We start from the raw sequence: 19,688 nt of genomic DNA on the forward strand, positions 1-19,688 counted from the left end.
TTTTCCCCCAGTGATTTTGCCATTGTCTTTCATAGAACGCTGAGCTTAAGGGCTATTTATATTGATTTGCATATTCAAAGAGGCGTAATTCTGGGAGGAGACGGGGCAGGACAGCAGGCGCGTACACATGCGTTACTTTCACACTGACCGGGATTTATGGAGTGGAAGAATGTGGAAGTTGACAAGACGCTCAGATTTATGCATCTGGATTTTTTTGTGCGTACGCACATTTCCACTTTGTCCTTATGCCATGTTTTAGTGTGAATTCTACACATGGCGCTATGCATGAGGCCCCAGGTGACTTGTTCATGGCTATATGATGGTTCAGTGGTGAAAACTAAACCAGCAACTTTATGATTTCAAGTCCAATCATGTAGCCATCAAGCTATTCTGCCTAAAGCCCATTTAGACACTGTTAAAATGACTCACAGCTGCTAATGACTGCTTATCAAAGACACTTGTTAATTTGTCTCACCTTATCTCCTGTACTTCATTTTCAAGGCAATCCCAGTCACTTCCAATCTCCTCTTCCTCATCTGAAACTCAAAATAACAACATAAAGAATCCTACTCAAAGACTATAACATTTTGTTGAGCAGAATTGCTAATTGCTTTTTTTTACTTTGTAACAGGAACACTTTACTCATTACTCCTAGAAAAAAAGTAATCACATTATTAATTATTCTACTTTTATATTGCCCTTCAAACTCAAATACTGTATGTACCAGATGGAAAGTAAAAGGATGACATACATGTCCTTTCAGCATTTTAAAAAGGAAGAAATAACCAATAACAGTGAACATCAATTCAGCACTTGAACAAGTAAACAGCATGGCTTACATTAGTACTGTGCCAATTCAAACATATTAAGCAGAAAGTAGAGTCTTTCAGTTCTCAAAAATAATTCTTAACAGAAAATAAATCTGATAATTAAAAATAAAATTGACTTAACTACTCCAACACCTGCAAACAAAGTAGGCAAATGTTAAAAGTATTGCCAATGTATCAGGTAGTAGGAAAAAGACTTGATTCATTTGGACTCCGATATCTGCAGGGTTTATTGTATACCCCAATTAATAGTACATGCATGTCTCTTTGGTTTTCTCCTCTAAGCGCTCTTTACACTATAAAAGTAGACACTCCTTAAAGTAAAATTAAATTTTCTCCACTTGCCATATTCTTTCAATGTGTCATAAAACTGAAAATATCTTTCAGATTAAAACTTAAAATATTTATTCCTTAATAAAGAGAAATCTGAGCTAAATATAATCTCAAACTAAAATGAACTATTCATGTAATGTAGTAAAATAACTCACATCTTTTTACTGATCTGACAGTATTTCAAAATTCAATAACTGTACTTGTGTGAAAATAATGCATAGACACTCACCTCCTCAAATTTTACGTTGTGATAGAATGCCTACCTTTCAAGAAATTTATAACATTTACATATTGTTTGCTTAGAACTGTATGTTTAACTCAAGTAACAAAATTACACTTAAGTCAGTAATTGTAATGTTATTACAATAATTTAAATTGTAAAAACACCACTTCGTTACTAGGAAATCTAATTAGATTAGAGTTGCATGTTACTTGGTACTGCATGATTCCCAACTCTGATGTTGAGGATGTACAGTATCACTTTGTCATTCCTATTAATTGTCAGAACGTAATGAATATACTGTATACTAGCCAGGTCAAAATGAAACTACTTCATTAAGTTTCCCTAGCCAAGTTTGATAGTGCCTATTCACAAAAATAACCAGAAACTTGTAAAGAAAGACACCTAGATGTACAGTGGATTCAGAACATATTAAGATTCCAGTACTTTCTGAATGCTTTACTGTGTTGTAGAGACCTTTTTAAATGGATACGTTAGCTGTTTTGCCCATCAATCTACACTCAATAACCCATAATAACAAAGTGAAACATGTTTTCAGAAAGGTCTGCAAATTTATTAAAAGTCAAAAACTGAATATTCAGAACCTTAATTCAGTACTTTGTAGAAGTAATTGGCAGCAATTACAGCTTCAAATCTTTTTGGGTAAGCCTCTATAAGATTTGTACATCTGGATTTGAGCAATTTATTCCATTCTTTCTGGCAGATCCCATCCAATCTAACAGAACCTGAGGGGAAGCATCTGTAAACTGCTATCTTCAGGTCTCTCCACACATGTTCTGAGGGATTTAAGTCTGGGCTTTGGCTGGGCCACTGAATGACTGTCAGAGACTTGTCCCAAGGCCACTCCAGTGTTGTCTTGGCTGTTGCTTGGGTCATTGAGATTTTATGTGCTCTGGATCAGGTTTTCTTCAAGGGCCTCTCCGTATTTGGCTGCATTCACCCTTCCCTCAATTCTAAACAGTCTTCCTGTCCCTTTCACTGAGAAGCACACCCACAGCATGTTGCTGCCACCACTATGTTTCACCACTAGGATGACCTCAGAACCCTTTAAATGGCATCTGATAATCTCCAAGTGTGAGTTAGCCAGTATAACATGAAAACCTGACTGACTAAGTGCTGCTGAGGTGGTCTTCCTCCTAACAGGTTCTCCCATCTCAGCTGTGTTATGGTGACCATTGGGTTCTTGGTCACCTCCCTAACCAAGGTCCCTCTTGCCCCATTACTCAGTTTGGCCAAATAGCTAACTCTAGGAAAAGTCCTGGTGGTTCCAAACTTCCATTTCACAATTATTGAATACACTGTGCTCCTGCCAACACTCAAAGCTTTAGAAATACTTTTATATACTTGACCTGATCTATATGTTGTTGTAACATACAGTGTGAATCATGGGACATTATATATAATAGGGGTATGCCTTCTAAACGATGTTCAATCAATTCTATTTGTCACAGATGTACTCCAAAAAAGCTCTAGACACATATGAAGTGTAATTAAAGCAAATGGGACTCACCTCGCCACAATTCAGAGTGGCATGGCAAAGGGGCTGGATATTAAAGACATCAGTTGTTGATTGTTTAATAAATTTCAAACCTCTCTGAAAACATGTTTTCACTTTGTCATTATAGGTTATTAAATAAAGATTTATGGAGAAAAATAAGTTATCCATTTAAAATGTATCCTTTTAAAAGTAAAACTACAACACAGATTGCAGGGGTGTAAATTCACTGTAACTACATGTACGGTAATTAATTTAGTAATTCAAATATCACAGATTTACTTTGATTACTTGACATGTTATACAAAAATTACATAAAAAAATTTATTCATGCTAAACTGACAAGGTTTGTACATATAAAAGTTACAAAAAACCTATAATAATCATGTTAAAATACATACTGTAACTATAAGAGTTTATTTGTGTTATTCAAATCACATTATTGTATGTACTTTTTGCACTTCACAGCTATTTCACTGTACTTTGTACATGTGACAATATTGCACCATTACTACTGCATATTTATTTCCTTAGCCAGCAGTTGGGGCTCATTCTCTTGGGTAACAATATAGGTACTGTTTAAAAAATACTATATTTCTGCATTATGTTCTTGGCCAATATTATACGGTATATAGCAATGCCACCACAGTGCTACAGATAGTACTGTTAGTCTTTTTTACCAACTTCCATTAGATATTAAAATAGGGCTTCTGGCTACACTATGTTTTTTGCCATTCAGATAAGTTTATTTTACAGCTTCATCTTAAATGTGCTTTATGTAGTTTATCTGCTTCTAACAGTGCAATTTTCATTTTTAGAATCAATAAAGTATATATTGATCTGTTAAGTTATGGGTTACACACTGTTTAAAATGGATTGTTTTCAAGATCATTTAGTTTTAACACATGGAGCTACTAACCTTTGTAATGTTGCATATGTTTCTTGTCCTTATTTTGTTTATGTGGTAAAGGCCTGGGAGGTAAAGCATTTGGTATGTTTCCATCAGCAACAACATTGAGTATAGGTGTGTCTTCCATAGAGCTCTCCCTTGGTACTACCTGTTTAGCATTAGAAGCTGACGCAGTTCTGGGTGGCTTTTTGGGAAGCCTTGGGGGCACAGCTGGTGGCACATCTTCTTCCTTGTCCTTTTCAATTGATAGAGAAGCCTGAGAAGGTAATTTGCTCCTTCGAACAGGTTTACGGATCCTGACTGCAGATACAGGCTGATGCTCCACTGATCCTCTTGCAACTGATACTGACCCAGAAGAGGTCACTCTCTGTTCCACTTGAAGGCAAAATAATTGAACATTCATATACAGAATCCCCATCTAATGATTTTCCATGTGCTGCTGGTTTACCAATATCCTGACTTTCCGAACTGCCTTCTATCTGCACCGGTGCCTCCTCCTCACTGTTCATTTTATAGCTTGTAAGGACAATATCTGTTTTTGAACAGTCACTGAAGTTCCCCAGAATTCCAGAAGACTGGGAACTGAGGGAGTTGTAGCCTTCTCCACCTGAACTATCTGAAATTGAAGGATCCTCTTCCTCCGGAGGATTGTTGACCACAAACATTTGTTTGATTTTTCCTTTCACCTGCCCAACTGTTTCATCCTCCTTTGTTGATACATCTGACAAAGCAGAATCTTCCAAGTCTTCTTCCTGTCCATTCTCCTCCTCATAGAGTTTCTGCTCTGCCTGAGCTAATGGTACCCATACTAGTACCATTCCTGGATGTTCTTGGTGGCAAAGGCACCCACAGTCTCCTCTGCAGTTTGTGATAAATGGGAGAGCTGTCAAACTCAGTTCCTCCACACCACTGTTAGACTGAGGCCTTGAATCCACTTCCTTGCCATCAGGATCTTAAAATAAAGAAACATTGTAAATATAAAAAAGCAATGCTAGATATTATGATATTTAATTTCCAAGTAACAAAACTTAAGTGATAATCTGTCTGTTTTTATTGTGTTTAGGTGTTAAAGATAGGATAAATATGGAACAAACATACTAATATGGACAATATTCATCATAATACCCAGTTATCCACTATATGAAATGAGACTTATTTTTAAATGACATAGTAGATTAATATACAATAGTATCCAAGGAACAATCTTGAATGAAATGTAGCTTATGGATATAAGAAATAGAGAAAAAAAAAGAAACAAAAAGGAAATTAGAACGTACTAGAAAACAGAATGTACCCTTTCACACAGGAATCTCTATAATATGTGTTATACAACTAAAATACTAGTTCTGAGAGTCTAAGTTCTATTAATAAAAAGACTTCCCTTAAAACTTTGGAATACTAAACCCCTAATCAGTTCTCTCTTTCTAACAAGCTATTAACACAAAGGAGCAATCTACCCACAGACTTTTAATAATCCATGTGCATAAATACTAGTACTGTATCTTCAAACTTAGCATTTACATCAGTTACTGCTCAGGAAACTGAAATCCTCTCAATACTTTGAGGATACCGCAGTGTAAGATGTTCTCTTGTTTACACAGCATAAAATTTTTAGATGTTCTATTTTAGGACTGTTTAATTTGTGTGATGGGGAAACACATAGCATGCTAGAAGGCATCCAGGAAGTTCTTCCTGTTTTGATGACGGAGACTGGATGGGACCCATTTCCTTGGTCAACAATACTCTTCCAATCTGTTCCATAAACCTGAAGAACTCAGCAAAAAGTGGTGAAAAATAGCCGAGTGTCATCTACATAGTTAAAACCAAAAGGTAAAAAAAATATATAGTACCTATTCCAAAATAAATGCACATCTTATGAATATCTTTTGCCTCCACAAGGCGCACATCATACAAGTAGGAAAAAAAAGGTGTTCAGTAACTAATTTTAATTTTATGTTTATTATTATGTAATGCATGAGTATGCCCTACAATGGACCAATGCCCCACCCCAGAAGTGCTTTCTTTCTTAGATCTAATATGGCAGGGGTGTCAAACTCAATCACACAGGGGGCCAAAATAAAATACTAGATCCAAGTCGAAGGCCAAACTGGGTCAATATTTATTGAAAAAACAGATATCATTTGACCATATTTTTCAGATGTATTATGTCAAATTATTCATACAGAAATATGAACTTAACTTTTCCCAAAACATCTTATACAGAATTCATAAACCCAGCTTATTGATTAAATTTTTAAAAAATGAGAGTTCGAATTTAAAATAAAAGATACATCTGTGGTATTCATTTCTTATGCCTTACTCTCTATCAGCAGTTTTTTCACTGAACATTTCTAATGAAAACATTTTAGTGCAGGCCATCAAAATAGCCAAAAAATTTCCTCAATGAAAATCAAAACATATAGCTACTAACATTCTACCTTGCAATTACAGGAGAAAACCGCAAAAAGAAAACATATACAGTGCATCTGGAAAGTATTCACAGCGCATCACTTTTTCCACATTTTGTTATGTTACAGCCTTATTCCAAAATGGATTAAATTCATTTTTTTCCTCAGAATTCTACACACAACACCCCATAATGACAACGTGAAAAAAGTTTACTTGAGGTTTTTGCAAATTTATTAAAAATAAAAAAACTGAGAAATCACATGTACATAAATATTCACAGCCTTTGCTCAATACTTTGTCGATGCACCTTTGGCAGCAATTATAGCCTCAAGTCTTTTTGAATATGATGCCACAAGCTTGGCACACCTATCCTTGGCCAGTTTCGCCCATTCCTCTTTACTGCCAACACCATGCTTCACTGTAGGGATGGTATTGGTCTGGTGATGAGCGGTGCCTGGTTTCCTCCAAACGTGATGCCTGGCATTCACACCGAAGAGTTCAATCTTTGTCTCATCAGACCAGGGAAATTTCAGGTGCCTTTTGGCAAACTCCAGGTGGGCTGCCATGTGCCTTTTACTAAGGAGTGGCTTCTGTCTGGCCACTCTACCATACAGGCCTGATTGGTGGATTGCTGCAGAGATGGTTGTCCTTCTGGAAGGTTCTCCTCTCTCCACAGAGGACCTCTGGAGCTCGGACAGAGTGACCATTGGGTTCTTGGTCACCTCCCTGACTAAGGCCCCTTCTCCCCCGATCGCTCAATTTAGATGGCCGGCCAGCTCTAGAAAGAGTCCTGGTGGTTTCGAACTTCTTCCACTTACGGATGATGGAGGCCACTGTGCTCACTGGGACCTTCAAAGCTGCAGAAATCTTTCTGTAACCTTCCCCAGATTTGTGCCTCGAGACAATCTTGTCTCGGAGGTCTACAGACAATTCCTTTGACTTCATGCTTGGTTTGTGCTCTGACATGAACTGTCAACTGTGGGACCTTATATAGACAGGTGTGTGCTTTTCCAAATCATGTCCAATCAACTGAATTTACCACAGGTGGACTCCAATTAAGCTACAGAAACATCTCAAGGATGATCAGGGGAAACAGGATGCACCTGAGCTCAATTTTGAGCTTCATGGCAAAGGCTGTAAAAACTTATGTACATGTGCTTTCTCAATTTTTTTATTTTTAATAAATTTACAAAAATCTCAAGTAAACTTTTTTCACGTTGTCATTATGGGGTGTTGTGTGTAGAATTCTGAGGAAAAACATGAATTTAATTCATTTTGGAATAAGGCTGTAACATAACAAAATGTGGAAAAAGTGATGCGCTGTGAATACTTTCCGGATGCACTGTAGGTGCTCTTTCCACGTCAACTGCAAACTGATTTCATGGATTGGCAACACAGAATGTGACCCAAATTTCCCTGTAGTACTTGCATCTCCTAAAGGCGTAACCTGGCTTTAAGAGGACTCACTGCAGCATAAATGTCCGTGATCACACAGCTCCACCCCTGAAACTGCAGGTTGAGCGCATTGAGATGATTTGTTATGTCATAACAGAAACACCAATTCACACAGCGAATTTCCATCCTGGGGCTCTGTGGTGTCTCTCTCTTTGCTTTCCATAAACTGACAGATATCCTCACACAACTCAAAACATCTGTTCAGCACTTTCCCTTGACTTAGCCATCACACCTTTGTGCAATAGGGCACATCACCATTTTCTGAACTTAATTCCTCCAGAAAAGACAAGCAGTGATTTAAACCTTTGGCTCTTATAAAGTTAACTGCTTGTGTTACAGTGCTCATTAAATGCTCCCATTTCAGGGCCTTACCACACAATGATTCCTGGTGTAAGATGCTTTGATAAATAGTCAGTTCTCGTTCACAATTCTCCTCCCACATCTTCTCCTGAATCTTGCCCAATAATCCACTCTTTTCATCGCACATCGCTAGCGCTCTACCTGTCATCATTCCTACCTACATAAGGCACCGACAGTCCGAGATCCTCAAGGCAGACTTCACTGCATTAATTAAAGACACAAAGGAGAGGACCCCATCGGCAAAGATCTTCATCTCGGGTCCACTCCCTCTCGTCAGACGATCAAACGAGTACTACAGTCGTCTGCTTGGTTTAAACAACTGGCTGCAGGGCTTCTGCAAGAATCAAGACATCGGTTTCATCAACAACTGGGACCTCTTTTGGGAAAGACCCGCGTTTTTTCAAGCGAGATGGGCCTGCATCCGAATAGCTTCGGCGCCCGGGTCCTCTCCGAAAACATATCCAAGGTAATTCGTTTATCTTGACTATCTATCTCTGCTTTTAACCCCTTCCGAAATGCCACTCCTGTGCTTGGTCATGATAATTGTTTAATAAAATCTTCCATAAAAGTGCACAACATAAATACTGTAATAACCAATCTTAATGCACATAGAAAATCTAGGCAATACGGCATAAACACCAATAATTTAATTAAAGTTACTACTTTAGATGAACAATGTATTAAAACTATAAAAACATATCATAGATTAAACAAAAAATTACACGCAGAGCGGCGCTAATAAAAAATAACTTAATTCCTGTTCCATATATCAATAACGCACATAGTATTCATCTCTGCTCCTCCAAAACATTGAATATAGCACTATTAAATATTAGAGCTTTAACTAACAAGACGTTTTTTATCAACGATCTTATTAGTGATAAAAAAATAGATTTTATTGCACTAAGTAAAACGTGGCTTAGCTCAGATGGCGCAGCTGTTTTAATCGAATCTGCGCCTCCGGATTACAGTTTTACTCGTGCTGATCGCCAGGGAAAGAGAGGTGGAGGACTAGCAAACATTTACTCAAGCAGGTTAAAATGTAAAAATATTAGTTTTGGTAAATTCAAGTCCATTTGAGTATCTCGCCATTATTATTCAGGGAGATTCTCACGTTCTAGTATTATCTGTGTATAGACCTCCAAAATTAAACGCGTCTTTCTTTGAGGAATTCTCTGACTTGATGTCAATCTTAATTACGAACTATGACACACTCTTAATAGTCGGCGACTTTAATTTTCATATAGATAATCAATATGACCAGAAAGTAAAAGAATTTATGAACCTCCTGGACTCTTTTGATTTGAGACAGCTCGTTAATCAGCCTACACATAAAGCAGGTCATACGTTAGACTTAGTAATTACTAAAGGACTAAAAGTTGATATAAAGCAGGTCATTGATACGGGTCTATCAGACCATTTTCTTCTACTCTTTAATATAGAAATAATGATAGAAAACACTCATGAGAAGCATATTGTTAAAAAACGCTTCTTTGACTCATCAGCAGCTTTAAAACTTTCAAACATTCTAACCAATCAGTCCGTTTATAGTGCCAACTATAATAGCAAGGAGAATGTAAATAGTAAGGTGGAAAGATTTAATACTAAAGTGAGGGCTGCTGTTGACTTAGTTGCACCTGAAAAGACAGTTAAAAAATCTTCTAGCATTGTTATACCATGGAAGACCCAAAGAGTGTCTGATTTAAAGAGAACATGCCGTAGAGCTGAGCGTAAATGGAGGAAAACTAAACTAACTATTGACTATGAAATATTAAAAGTTAAAATAACAGAATACAATAACACAGTCCGTCTTGAGAGGCGCTGCTATTTCTCTAAGATTATAAATAACAATGCTAGTAATCCCAGAGTCTTATTTTCGACAATTGATCATCTGTTAAACCCAGGTAACTCAAAGGAATGCCTCCTAAGTACTTCCAGTAAAACCTGTGAGGCTATCGCTGTATTTTTCAACATAGTATAATATATATATAACATAGTATATCTCCCCAACACTAAGGATCCTCCTAAACCCCAGTACCCCATAATAAACAAATTAAAGTCTTTCACTAGGATAGATTTACCTGATTTACATAAAATAATTTCTCAAATGAAACCCTCCACCTGTGCCCTTGACCCAATACCAACAAATTTTTTCAAAGAAGTATCGGGCGTGCTTAGTGATAATGTTCTTGACATAGTAAATTCGTCATTAGATACAGGGGTCTTCCCAGACTGTCTTAAGACTGCAGTAGTTAAACCCCTACTTAAGAAAAATAATCTCGATCCCTCTGCTCTTGAAAATTATAGACCCATCTCTAACCTGCCTTTCTTAAGTAAAATTCTAGAGAAGGCAGTCATTATATAGTTAAATGAGCACCTCAATAAACATGCTATTCTTGATAAATTTCAGTCAGGTTTTAGAACAAATCACAGCACAGAAACTGCACTCGTTAAAGTAGTAAATGACTTGCGGGTAAATGCAGACAGAGGCCATTTATCTGTTCTCATCCTCTTAGATCTGAGTGCCGCATTTGACACCATTGATCATAATATTCTTAAGAATCGCCTTAGTCAATGGGTGGGCCTCTCTGGCAGTGTCTTAAATTGGTTTGAATCCTACCTGGCAGGGAGAAAATTCTTTGTTAGTTGTGGTAATTATAACTCAAAGACACATGATATCCTATATGGTGTTCTACAAGGCTCTATCCTGGGTCCACTGCTCTTCTCAATCTACATGCTTCCATTAGGTCAGATTATCTCGGGACATAACGTGAGCTACCACAGCTATGCTGATGACACACAGCTGTATTTATCAATAGCACCTGATGACCCCAAATCTCTTGATTCGCTAACACAATGTCTAACTTGTATCTCAGAATGGATGAATAGTAACTTTCTCAAATTAAATAAAGAAAAAACCGAAATCTTAGTGATTGGCAATAATGGATACAATGAGGCTATTAGAAATAAACTGGATGCATTAGGATTAAAAGTCAAATCGGAGGTAAAAAGCTTAGGGGTAACCGTTGATTGTAATCTGAATTTTAAATCGCATATTAATCAGATCACTAGGACAGCATTTTTTCACCTAAGAAACATAGCAAAAGTTAGACCTCTTATATCATCGAAAGATGCAGAGAAATTAGTTCATGCGTTTGTTTTCAGTCGGCTAGATTACTGTAACGCACTCCTCTCAGGGACTACCCAAAAAAGACATCAATCGTTTGCAACTAGTGCAGAATGCAGCTGCTAGAATCCTTACCAGGAAAAGAAAATCCGAACACATTTCTCCAGTTTTGATGTCACTACACTGGTTACCTGTGTCATTCAGAATTGACTTTAAAATTCTGCTTATGGTTTATAAAGCTTTAAATAATCTCGCCCCGGCTTATATATCGGAATGTCTGACACCTTATATTCCAAATCGAAACCTCAGATTCTCAACTGAGTGTCTCCTTAGAATTCCAAGAGCAAAACTTAAAAGAAGTGGTGAGGCGGCCTTCTGCTGTTATGCACCTAAAATCTGGAATAGCCTGCCAGTAGGAATTCGCCAGGCTAATACAGTGGAGCACTTTAAAAAACTACTGAAAACACATTATTTTAACATGGCCTTCTCATAACTTCACTGTAATTTAATCCTGATACTCTGTATATCTAATTCATTATAATAACTATTCATTCAAAATCTGTACTAACCCCTACTCTCTCTTCTGTTTCCTTTTCCGGTGTCCTGTTGGTGGTGGCGCACACCACCACCATCTACCCAAAGCACCATGATGTTCCAACAATGATGGATGGATTAAAAGCCAGAAGTCTGTATGACCATCAGCATCAAGTGACTCCGTAAAAAACCCGAACTACGAAGAGGACTATTTCATTTATGTTAGGTAGAATGCCCAAAGGGGACTGGGCGGTCTCGTGGCCTGGAACCCCTACAGATTTTATTTTTTTCTCCAGCCTTCTGGAGTTTTTTTTTGTTTTTTCTGTCCACCCTGGCCATTGGACCTTACTCCTTTCTATGTTAATTAATGTTGTCTTATTTTAATTTCTTATTTTGTCTTTTATTTTTCTTCTCTTCATTATGTAAAGCACTTTGAGCTACTTTTTGTATGAAAATGTGCTATATAAATAAATGTTGTTGTTGTACCAGTTTGTCTCAATTCAACTTCATTTCATTTACACATTACTTCAGATTTCTCTTTTCCTGTTCTTGTGTCATGCATTGATTTAATTCTCAAATGTTCCTCTGTAACTGTAATATTGACAGCAGGGCAGTATCAGATATGCCATGGCTCTCATCCACAGCAAAGGAATATGCAATGAAATCTTTCCCCTTTTCCATCAGCTGTTGTTGTAGATTACTGGCAAGTTCACATACACGATCAGCAACAGTGTTTCTGCTCAGGCTTACATTAAATAAAGCTTGCTTTTTGTTAGTCACACAATATCGCACACTTTAATCATGCATCCTTTGACAAACCACTCCCTCTGTAAATGGCTGGGCTGATTTAGCCATCTCTTCTCCCACAATAAAACTAGCTTTAACAGCTGCCATACTTTGTGATTCTGCTTTTATGAACATAGTTTGCTGTAAGACCAGACTTCTGTTCAACTCTTCCACTTTCAGGAGTTTCTGCTTTATGTCCTTGTACTTCTTCTGGTGTTTCATTTCATAGTGTCATCTTAGGTTATATTCTTTAATTACAACCACATCAGCTGTGCAAACAAGACAAACAGGTTTACACTTTATATTAGTGAAAAGGCACTCTGCCTCCCACTTGTCTTGAAAGCCCCTGTTTTCAGAGTTCACCTTTAATTTGGCCATTTTTCAGGGGATAGCTTAAATTTGACTAAAGGTTACGACATGAGGCTGCTGATGAGTATATCAACAGAGGGGCAGGGAGAGCTGGTGCTTGCAGGCCTTGTTTAACATGACAAAACACTAGCTATTCCAGTGCAATCTGGTATTTGTAGTATCAGTGGTGTGTGTGCTATATACCAGCAGGCGAGCTCTTATAAACATAAGCTATATAATGTCAAGGGCTGAATAAATTTGTAATGGGCCTTCAGTTTGACATGTATGCTCTAGGCCCTATGTTCAGAATTTAATGAAGCCATTTTCAGAATATAATCTTTTCTTGTAATAATAAAATAAAAGAGAAAGAAAAATAGCTAAAAAGCATTCTACAGAGTATTTTTAAAGCAGTTTTTTTTCTGATTTTGCCTTTACAGAGGTAAAACATTCTTTGTTTTAAGCTTACAGCTGGCAAATTTCACAAAAGTTAAGACGTTTCAGGCATAAAGATCCATGTTTTGAAGAAGTGTATACAGTACTTGTATAACTCCTGTGGATCTATATGCATATTATTTTTCTAGTGATTAAAAAAATTCTTTAAAAAAATATATGGTTATCATAAAATTTCCATGAGACCAGGAATCTGACAAACAGGAGACCACTTAGCCTTTTGTTTGACCTGGAATAAATCATCATAAAACCAACCCACATTAAATTCATCACCAGGAATATGTGTGTGTACATGGTCAGTGGCTATGTAAATTTACAACAGAGTTTAACGTAATTGTTATAATTATTTAAGTGATTTTCTAATTACTTTTTGTTAGAATACAGTAAGTCATACGATGGGGAGTGGAAATGTGAAACATTTAAACATTGCAAGTCTACTTTCTTATAGTATAGTCAGCAAATATTTTGCAAATTAATAAATTAAATATTAATCTAAAATTTGTAATATACAATGTTATGTACAAAAACCTGTTCTATTATTAATCATTTTTCTTTAGAGGAACACTGATTACGATGTGAACTGTCAACTATGGCTGAAAGAATGTTACCATGCCACTGAATGTACAAAGTTTGCCATGCTGGAGCTTGAGAAAATACAAGATTTGAATACAGTTAATGTCTTTAATGCTAAATGGAGCACAAGCAAATAAATCAGCAGCATTTATCAGAAATAAATGCCACCACTCCTTTTTAAAGAACAATTATCTTTTTTTTTTTCAACATTTCAATTTATTAATTTTTGTTTATACATTGTTGTATTTGAGAGTTTTTTCCCTGAATTTTTTTGCTGACCACAATTTGCAGATTTGGGTAAACACTGGACAGTACTGTAACAGTCGGCAAGTGCCAAATGGCATTCTAATGCCCAAACAAACTACAACGTTCTTAGTGATTATTGTGTTACTCTACATATGTGATTTTAGTCAGCATTTCTGAATTCAGTGTGAATTATTAAAGGTACTATTCAAAGGCTATTCTGATATAAGGCTAAATGAGAGAAACCAAACAGATGCTTACACACCCAAAATGACAAACATATCTCCTGTTCCAGTAGCTGTTTAAAATAATGAGACAGAAAAAAATAATTTGTTAGGTATGCATGTAAATTAGGTGACAATATCTGAATAGAAGTCTATTTTGAAAACATATGTTGTCAAAACTGGAATAACCAGTTCCAGAGATAGCGATCCACATTCCTGTTTTATAACCATTATAAGTGCAGAATGACTAGGTAATTACTTTCAATATAAAGCGAAATTCAGCTCCCCTAAATCTAATGTAAATCTCACTATCTTGGTGAAAATACCCTTCATTATAAGGAATGCCTTATTATACACCTTATCATTGTTTTTAAAGCAGCTTGACTTAACTCTTAATTTACCCTCTACCTGTCATAATTTTACACTGTTCACAAAAACATGAAGCATGTCATCAAGTGTGGTTTTATTTACATTTCACCTATACAAAATTAAGATCTTAAACAGATCTTGTGCTTTGAATGAAATCAATAAATTTTGTGACATGCAAACTGAACACCACTGGTGTAGTCATATTTATATGAACTGATTTGAAAATGTTATGCAGGATTTTGTTTTTTTCCATTATTTCTGCCTTCTATTTTCCTGAAGGTTATGCCTGCATCTTAGAAAATTTTTCAACCAGTGCTCTCATTACTTCCAACTTTGCTTTACTTGATACCCATTGTCTCTATCTCTCATCCAGCTCAAACCTCTCCAACTCAACCTGCCGACCTTCCACTCTTTGTTCTGCATTTTTGTATACGGGGAAAAGTGCACCTACTGTACCTTAAAAAGTAAAATTCCATTCTTTTTTTCAGGTAAGTAAAAAATTTTATCTTAATATTGTACTGATTCTTTTTTTACCTACAATTTCCTCTTGAACCTTTCTGCCCCATAAAACATCTTCACATATCTTTACTTCCTTTATCATGTCCAAGGTTGCCAAGATACCAAAATAAATCAATGTTTCTAAGCTTTCCTCCAAAAAAATTCTTCTTTCTCTTCCTTCCTTCCAGTCACTGACATATCACATCAGCAGGCTTTGCCCCAGAGGGTGCTGAATGGGCTCCCTGCCCTAAAGAAACAACTCTCTGAGATAAAGTTATCACAACCTTACATCCTGTTCAAAATCATTACAGATGCATATAAATGGCAACATCGGCACAAAAGAAAGTAACTATTACAATATGTAAATAGATCTCTTTAAACGAAAGCACAAAAGTTATGTTGTCAGTTTAGTGTTTAGCTTACTACAATTACGTTTTTATTTGTAATAGGCAACATTACTTGAGATTTTACAATCTCAATTGATTGATTTATCATATCACAAACTAATATTACTGGATTAAGTACAGTTTCAAGTAAAATAGCAAAAACCAATACAGTGTACTTTCTAGCCAACATTTTCTAGTCAGCCTTAGTTTGCGCTTATTTCATAGATAAAACACCTGAAATTATGTAAAAGTAAATACAATGTTGTATGAAAACCACAGATAACTTTTGTAAAGTACATTGACAGTGCCAAATTAGAGCCCATATAAGAAAATGGGGATTTAATCCATTCTTTCAATCTGTGCTGGGCAGTATTAAATGCATAAAAACCAGATGTGCATTTTTTTAATTCAGTTTACTTAAATTTTTATGAATGACCTGCCACAATATTGTGGAGTCATCACAGCCTTCTATTCCATTCATTTAACTAACTTTGGTGTATACACACATTTTCATTCCTTAATACATGGAGTTACACTGAAACTACAAGACTGGCCCTGTCTGAAATTGTGCAGATGTGTACAGGTATGTTAGTGAGCCCTGTGATGGACAGGTATCCAAGATAGGTTTCTGCTTCATATTTTATGTGGCCAAAAGAAGTTCTGGCTCCAAGAGAGTCTACAAATGAATTAAGAGAGTTACGAAAATGAATGGATGAGAGAATGCTCTACTTTCATTAACATATGCTGTTGACTTTGTTCAAGCTTCTTGCTTTACAATATCCGTCCTGTCCCCATTTTATCTCTTTTTGAGCTTGAAATCTCAGGCTCTGCAAGAGAATAATACACATCCTACCTATTTCACAGCTCCTTCATGCGTCTTATTGAATAAATCTGTCCTGTACTTCACAACGTGTCAATCAGGATTAGTGATGAAATTATGGATGGTCAATTTTAACTAATTTTGTACTGACATATAAGATACTGGATATAAAATACTGAATATTATAAAATACTGAATATTTCTTTTAGAAAAATCATTGGATATTTAAAATTTGTTGAAAGATTGCAGCTTCCTGGCCAGTAACAATGCACTGAGGGTTGTGTGCTGAAGCATTCTTTTACACTTCTGTTTTCTTTTACTGAGTGTACAAACTGCATTCTATTGAAGACTGCACCACATGGATAGTTTGCAGAAAATGTTTATTTGAAAGCTCTTGTTTCATTACTGAGGCATAGTCTTTAGTATTTCAACCTAGACAGAAGTAGGGCATAAAAAGCACCTGAATCATTTGGGCTACCTTTGCATCATGTTAGCCCGTTTTGTTTTGATTAATTATAATATTGTGATTGGACGTCATAGTGGCAACATGCTGTTAATGTTGCTGCCTCGTGGGTCCAGAGTCCTATGTTTTCTTCCCATACCAAGGCTCTCCATGTCTGTGTAGGTCATCCTTCAAGTATTCCAGTTTTCTATCAACATCCTCAAAAATGTATATATTAGGTCACCTGGCACTCCAAATTGGCCTTATGTGAGTGTGACTGTACAGTAGGTGAGTGCATGAGTGGCATCTGTGATGGTCTGGCACCCTGTTCAGGGGTGCTTCATGTCTTCTGCCTGATGTTGCCAAAAATTGTTTGTGCTCTACATGATCCTGAATTGGGTTAAGAAGTTTCAGAATGTTATATTACTAAACTGTGATATCTCCATATAGCCCTTTTTTAAAAATAAGGCACACAGTGCATTTTTCTCTTTATTGGTAAATACTGCTACTGGCAAGCATGGATATTTTTGATTTGATAGCTTGTGAGCAGATCAGTTTGCCATTATAAACTCCACAGTGACAATGAAAGCAGTTTAAAACAAAGGGTACTGTTTATTTTGAAAAAGAAGTACGGGCATTGTACTGCACAGCTAGCAGATAACTATAACAAAGGCACTACACCAACACATGCTGAACAGACAGAGTTTCCAATGTGCATATCAAACATGGAATCTGCGAATTATTTTTTAATATTTCAATTTTACCAGTTCCTGCCTCTTTAAACCACTGAATCTTTTTAAATATGTTTGTGCCTTTTGAAGTTAAGCATTACATTTCAACCATCACATTTACAAAGTAGATTGAAAAGAAAAAGAGAGACACAGAGAGAGAGAGAGAGAGAGAGAGTATCATAGCAGAATGGACACTTACTTTAAGTATTAAGATGCCACATACATAATTTCCATGATCCTTAATAAAATGTTCATTATGGAGTATATAGTGTATTTCACAGAGGATCTCTTCATAAAGTGCTGCATAATTCTTAAAACGTTTTGTTGTGATAAATTTAAGTTGTTGGAAAATCTGTGTGTATTAAATATATTTGTTCATCATTCACACAAAAAGCTATCAATTTACTGTTTTCTGCAATGAAAAGAAAATAATTTCTACCTCATGGTTATAAAGAACTATTAGATAGATGGATGGATGGATGGATGGATGGATGGATGGATGGATGGATAGATAGATAGATAGATACTTTCTTAATCCCAATGGGAAATTCACAAATTATATTATATTAGGCAACAGAGGTTTTTTTTTTTTCCCCCCAAACACAATTAGGTGTTTGATAAAACAGTGCCCCTATGCCCATCCATACCTAGGATATCATTTGCATTAATTCTCTTATTTGCTCAGTCCTTCTCTTTTCAACCTCTACAGAAATGATTCCCAGATTTTTATTTTATTTTTATGTTTAACCCTGAAGCTTTGACCCAGAATGTGAACTACCTCCCAGTTCCCTCTTCAGAGATTCTCTAATATTGTCCATCCACTTTCTGCATCTTTCTCTATCAAAGTCAACCCTAGACAACACACTTTCTTCACCTAGGGCCATAGCAGTGGTTGTGACATCAAAGAGTTATTGCACTGTACTGAGTTTCAGGTACCTTTTGAATGCCAATGATTTCAAAAAATTACTACCACTCAGTTCTACAGGGTAGTTCATAAAGCTTTTCCACAGCTTATTTACCTTTTTGTGTCCTGGTTTACTGGTGGCTCATTTGTCATCTAGTCCTGGTGCTAAACCATGGCTGTATACTTCATAACATATTCTGCCAAACATTGCTAATCTCTATGAATTGTTCTTTTTGCAACATCTAATTAAGCAATGAAAAGTACTGCATTACTCCTGAGATTCTGTACATCAAATTGAATGAATAAAATAAAAGAATGTCTTCCTCTTCTTCTAGCCCTAGGCTGGCAGGTTTTAAGTCTACTTCTCAGTTAGCAGCTCTCTAATATGCAAATACTATATTCGGCTCAATTTATTAAAGGTCACAGTGGGTGTGAGTACATGTTCCAACTAATGCCTGCTTTTACGTTCCATAAGAGGAGTCGTCAATTTCTGTATTTATCAGAGTTAGACTTATAATTTTCATAGTGTCTGAATGATTTTATTCTTTTGTCCTTTTTAACCTATCTCACAGTGAAAGCAGAAAGGACTGCAAGGTCTAAAATTTGGCAGACAAATAAAATGTGTTAGGTTGTTCACTGTATTTATAGTATATCTTACATATTTCATTCATTTAACTCTCTCTCTTTTTTAAATTCAGGAGGTCTAAAACAAAGTTTTAGGGAATTCCACTGCCTGATATTTTTGTTTGTCCTGGTTACAAAACAAAGTGTTGTTCATTGCTACACATATGACAGCTTGCAAGTACTCCTCCCATTTGTATATTTATTTGACATGAGTCTATCGATAATACAGTAATCCCTCCTCCATCGCGGGGGTTGCGTTCCAGAGCCACCCGCGAAATAAGAAAATCCGCGAAGTAGAAACCATATGTTTATATGGTTATTTTTATATTGTCATGCTTGGGTCACAGATTTGCGCAGAAACACAGGAGGTTGTAGAGAGACAGGAACGTTATTCAAACACTGCAAACAAACATTTGTCTCTTTTTCAAAAGTTTAAACTGTGCTCCATGACAAGACAGAGATGACAGTTCCGTCTCACAATTAAAAGAATGCAAACATATCTTCCTCTTCAAAGGAGTGCATGTCAGAAGCAGTGACTGTCACAGAGATAGAGAGAAAAGCAAACAAATCAATAGGGCTGTTTGGCTTTTAAGTATGCG

The 19,688-nt window shown here is 36.3% G+C and overlaps 1 protein-coding gene across 1 annotated transcript in view; it reads right to left on the reverse strand.

The window, feature by feature from the left end:
• The window catches only part of arhgef15b (Rho guanine nucleotide exchange factor 15b), a 122,132-nt gene that overhangs the window by 65,228 nt on the left and 37,216 nt on the right, over positions 1 to 19,688 (reverse strand). Inside the window, 3 exon segments of the mRNA XM_051925437.1 lie at positions 476 to 536; positions 3,816 to 4,140; positions 4,142 to 4,758. Coding sequence (XP_051781397.1) covers positions 476 to 536; positions 3,816 to 4,140; positions 4,142 to 4,758 — 1,003 coding nt within the window.

This window comes from Erpetoichthys calabaricus, chromosome 3 (genome assembly GCF_900747795.2).
Source record: "Erpetoichthys calabaricus chromosome 3, fErpCal1.3, whole genome shotgun sequence".
NCBI lineage: Eukaryota > Metazoa > Chordata > Cladistia > Polypteriformes > Polypteridae > Erpetoichthys > Erpetoichthys calabaricus.